The sequence below is a fragment of the Bubalus bubalis genome, chromosome 3, assembly GCF_019923935.1.
Source record: "Bubalus bubalis isolate 160015118507 breed Murrah chromosome 3, NDDB_SH_1, whole genome shotgun sequence".
In the NCBI taxonomy this organism is placed as follows: Eukaryota; Metazoa; Chordata; class Mammalia; order Artiodactyla; family Bovidae; genus Bubalus; species Bubalus bubalis.
This window is the reverse complement of record NC_059159.1, coordinates 156347990-156353551: the sequence shown is the minus strand read 5'-3', so window position 1 is coordinate 156353551 and position 5562 is coordinate 156347990. Positions and strand designations below refer to the sequence as shown.

The 5562-nt window shown below is 38.2% G+C and overlaps 1 protein-coding gene across 1 annotated transcript; it reads right to left on the bottom strand.

Moving 5' to 3' along the window:
- Positions 1 to 2149: 2149 nt before the first annotated feature.
- Positions 2150 to 3091, bottom strand: LOC112583964 (olfactory receptor 13D1). Its single transcript, XM_025282158.3, is given in 4 exon segments — positions 2150 to 2184; positions 2187 to 2279; positions 2282 to 2977; positions 2980 to 3091. Coding segments are annotated over 4 exon segments (936 nt in total).
- Positions 3092 to 5562: the final 2471 nt, after the last annotated feature.

Sequence of the window (5562 nt, the reverse complement as noted above, 5' to 3'; positions counted from 1 at the left end):
AGAGAGTTTACAATGACAGTATATTTGATCCAATTTCTGCCTTTGCTTTATTCATTGATACATTTAGTCAAGAGCTATATTCCTGACAGTGTTTGTATAATTTTTTCCCAACACCATACATATTATGGACAATTTCAAACATGAAGTAAAATTGAAATATTTTACACTGAGGATCAAATACTCACCAACTAAATTGTGCCACAAATATTGACTAGATTTGCTTATCTCATGCTGTGTGTCTATTCCTCTCTCTGTCCCTCCATTCAATCCATGTGATTTTTGATGCATTTCAAAATAATCTGTGGGAATCATTACCCTTTCCCCTAAATACTTCAGCATATATATTATTAACTAGAGTTTAAAGTTATATTTGTTCACAATTTTTTCTTTTAATTTAAAATTTGCATACATTAAATTCACAAATCTTAACATAATATTAATAGTTTTAACAGATGCACACCTGTGTCACTCAAATTCCTATTAAAATACAGAACATAAACATAGCCTCAGAAAAGTTCCTTCATGTTCTGACCCAGTTAATTCTTGCTTTATCCACTCACCCACATTGGCAACCACTATTCTGATTTTTAAAATACCATAGGTTGATTTTGTGTGTTCTAGCCTGGAGAATCCCAGGGACTGGGGAGCCTGGTGGGCTGCCATCTATGGGGTCACACAGAGTCAGACACGACTGAAGCGACTTAGCAGCAGCAGCAGCAGAACTTCAGTATATACTTTTCTAGAAACAACAGTCTAATTACTGTGCAGAGAATAAATTATAGGAGAACAAAGTAGGATCATGTTTGATGTATTTTCACAAATGTTACATATCACTCAAGGTGCTTGTGGATTAGACTTCAGTATTTCTAAATCATTGCTTGTGAAGAAATGCTGGTCTTTAAAAACTTCCTGAATTTCTTTCCTGTGGTTGTAAGAGTAGAAGCTGTAGTTAGTTTTGAGGGGGAGCTCACTCACTTACCATTTTGGGAAGAATCCTATATAGGAGTACACTTTGAGTTAGGTGTCCATCCATTTTTATTGAGAGAAGTGTGTATTCTCATGCAAGAAGGAAGTAAATAAACACTATCAATCTTATAGCAGGGCAGTAACTAAATAGGAAAATGGACTTATGAGGACCCATGTGAAGTTAATAGCTAATAGATACCAAGAGCAATAATATTTAATATTGGTTTATTTTTCTTACTGATCATAGTCCCTTTACATTATTTGTAAGCCTAAGCAAAGGTATTAAACATAGTGGTCTTTTGAATATGGATATTTATGAGATTTTATGTCTGTTCTTTTATTGAAGTCAATATTATATTAGATAAGAATGACTTCAATAGGATATTCCTGGTGATAAGAGTAGCAACAACCATTAAGAGGTATAAAGTACAAGTTATAAAATAAACAAGTCATAGGGATGTATACAGTATAAGGAATATAGTCAATAGTTTATAATAGCTTTGGGTGGTTTATGTCTATTATTTGTGGGCAAAGTGTATTGACAGCTTAAGCAATACAGAAGCATGAAAGATTATCAGAGAGGAATGATGGAAAATTTTAGAAAAGTTGTTGTTGTTTAGTTGCTAAGTTGTGTCCAACTCTTTTGTGACCCCATGGACTGTAGCTCGTCAGGCTTCTCTGTCCATGGGACTTCCCAGGCAAGAATCCTGGAGTGGGCAGCTATTTCCTTCTCCAGGGGATCTTTTTGACCCAGGGATAAAACCTGTGTCTCCTGCTTTGGCTGGTGGATTCTTTACCACTGAGCCACCAAATGAAAACCAGAAAGTAGGGAAGTGTAAACATTCCTGGAGGAAAGGGAGAGGAAGAAAGTAGATGGAGGAGGGGAAAGGATAAGAAGTAGGAGGAAATAGGGAAAAGAGAGCAGAGAAAGGAAGAGAGAGAAGAGAAAAGCCATGTGCTTTATATGGGCCCAATTGCCTGAGCTGAAAACAATTAAAAACTCTGCCAACAAGACAGTGTTCAGAAGGTTTACATGAACATTCTGTGTTTAAAAGAATGGGAATCTCATCTTTGGACTTATAAGCTGGTAAGTTTTCTTGACACCAGGTTCTATGACATCATCTCAGAATACAGAAGACCTGATCTGGTCCCATACTGAGGATATAATATGCCTCGTGTCCTTTCACATTTTCCATAGATGCAAGTGTTGACTCAGACTTTCTTCACAGCTTCTTTCACCTCCTTATTTCTCAAGATGTAGATGATGGGGTTCAACATTGGGGTTACCACTCCATGAGACAGTCCAATTATCTATCAGAAGTGTTTGTGTCCTTTGACTTGGGCTTCATGTACATAAAAAGGGCTGAACCATAGAATAAGATGACCACAGTCAGGTGGGCTGAACAGTATAGAAAAGACTTTTTTTTTCTCCCTTCAGCAGAATTACTTCTCAGGATGGAAGAGAGGATGAAAACATAGGAGATGAAAATTAATAGTACAGGAATCACCAGTATAACAATATTTGTCACTGTTACGATAATCACATTGATGGTAATAGCCAAACAGATGAATTTAAGAAGGGCCAAGATCTCACAGGTCATATGATCAATGATATTATTACCACAGAAAGGCAATATCATTGTTATAATTGTCTGTAATAGAGAAGTCAGACAACCTATGATCCAAGACCATGTAGCCATGTGCACATACAGCACCATGTTCATGATGATGGGGTACCTTAGGGGGTTGCAGATGGCCACGTATTGATCATATGCCATCACAGCCAGGGGGACACAGTCAGTGGAGCCTAACCCAAGAGAGACAACCATCTGCAGAGCACAGCCAATGAAAAAGATGGATTTTCTCTCAGACCCAATGCTTTTAATGAGCATTGAGGTGATGGATGATGACGTGTAACAGATGTCTAAGAATGAGAGGTTCCCAAGGGAGAAATACATGGGAGTGTGGAGGCAAGAATCCAGTATGCTGATGAAAATGAGGAGGCTATTTCTAGGAAGATGATCATGTACATGATGAGGCAGAGCATGAACAGACAAAACTGGAGTGCTGGGTATTGGGAAAGCCCCACCAGGAAGAATTCAGTCACAGCTGAGTAATTTCCCATTTCTTTGTGTCCATGTCACTCACCTTCATGGTTTATAAAAGGACATGACTCAGGAAAATTTACATTTATAATGTAGATTTTCAGCACATCTTCACTTCCAGTATTGTGCCTGACTCTTGGTTTTTTTGTTTGTTTGTTTAAAAGTCTCAAGAGCATGTTTGACAGGGACCACACCACCCTCTGCTGCTGCTGCTGCTAAGTCACTTCAGTCATGTCCGACTCTGTGTGACCCCATGGACGGAAGCCCACCAGGCTCCCCCGTCCTTGGGATTCTCCAGGCAAGAACACTGGAGTGGGTTGCCATTTCCTTCTCCAGTGCATGAAAGTAAAAAGTGAAAGTGAAGTCGCTCAGTCGTGTCCGACTCTTTGCGACCCCATGGACTGCAGCCTACCAGGCTCCTTCGTCCATGGGATTTTCCAGGCAAGAGTACTGGAGTGGGTTGCCATTGCCTTCTCCATTAGAGGGATTAGGGGAACACAAAAAAATCCCATGTTTCATATAGAAGCACAGACATACTGTATCAGTTTCCTAGTGCTGCCAAACCAAATTACCACCAACTTGGTAGCTTAAAAGAAATGGATTCTCTCACAGTCTGGAGGCCAGAAGTCTGAGATAAAGGTGTTGGCAGGCTCGTGCTCCCTACCATGGCTAGAGAGGAAGATCCTTCCAGCTTCTGGGGGTGCCTGGTGTTCCTTAGCTTGTGGCCACATCTCTCCTGTCTCTGTTTCTGTATTTTTTTTTTTTTAATATTTATTTAATTTTTTGGCTGCACCAGGTCTTAGTTGTAGTGCAGGATCTGTAGTTGCAGTACGAAAACTCGGTTGCAGCATGTGGGATCTAGATCCCTGACCAGGGATCGAACCTGGGCCCCTTATGCTGGGAGCACAGAGTCTTAGCCGCTGGACCACCAGGGAAGTCCCTTTGCTTCTGTCTTTACGCAGCTTCACCTCTGTGTGTCTCTTTTATGAGGGCCTCAGTCATTGGATTTAGGGCTCAGTCTAAATCCAGGATGATTTCATCTCAAGATCCTGAAGCAATGTGCTTGACTCTTGGAACACTTACAGGAATAAGAAAGAGCAGAGATATTATATTAATATTACTTGTATTGGTGATAGATATAAGGCTTTAAGAAATCCAAAACATCTTAGATCTACACAGCAGCACGGTCAAGGCTACTAATGTTCCAAGAGTTCTTATGGAAAGTGCCAGATAAGATTTTGGAGGAACTACTTTTAAATGTAGGAGTATAAATATATCACCATATCATTTAACCCAGATATAAGTTTGGTAATTTGTTCAATTTTTAAGTCTCAAATGGAAAAGTAGGATAAAGCAATACTTATTTGTCAAGTTGTCATTAGAATTAAAGTTGATAAAAATCTGTTAAGTACCTAAAAGTAATGGTTCCAACATGGCATATATATGTGATATATAATTATGTTTACTTTTTGTAATATAGTAATATTAAATGTGTATTTCCATATACATATAAAGGTGAAGGAAGAACATCTCCTTTTCTTTCTGTTCAAAAAAGGTTCCAGGTGAAGGACACCATTTTTTAGAATTTAGGTCAAAATCAGAGAAAATGGAAATAGTAACATCACCAATAATACTGAATCAATCCATCACGTAGGCTTATCCAGACCTCTTCAGTTACCTTTTTTCTCACATACACCATTTTTCCTCTTGTGATACTGTTAAGGAAAAAAAATTTTTTCCCCATAATCTTCATCAGCAATCCCACAAAATATTCTAACAGAGAAATATCTATGTAAAAACTGTGCTGGCCATATAATACAACTTCAACCAAAGATCTAGCTCCTCATCCAGTCACATTGTTACTCCTAGATTCCTCTAACGTGCAAATTATGGAGGCGCTGCTGTCACCCTCAGTGTCCTGCAGTGACCACGCTGAGTTTCTTATCAGTCTCCTCCTACTACTACCCTCTTTCTTCTTTATGCTTTGTTCAAAGTGTTTTCTTGTTAGAAGCGTCCCTCTTATCTTGGATATTAACTTTTCAAGGAAAGCTTTCCCACTTCCTGTTGTGAGGAGGATGCCCCTTGTATGCACTGTCTCAACACTCCATACTTTATATCATTTATTCATTTCAAACTGTGCCATATAGACTGTAGTAGGTAATAGGGATCCCATTGTGAGGTCTTGTTTTTCAAAATGGGTACTGAATGCAGAATGTTGTGAGAGTTATTTTGTTCCTTTAAGAAACAATTTCTGTGCTACATAGCATGTTTCAATATGAAAAAATTATGGAATATTTTACAAAAACATTTTCTCAAACTAGTCTGTTATTCTAAATTGTCAGGGGTAGACTAAAACTATGGAATCATCATTACTTATGCATATATATGCAAGAATCGTAAGTATATCCAAGCTATATACCAAAGTGATATAATTTATTTCATGAATTCATGAAATTTCAAATTAATATTTGAAAATCTGTTAATATAATGT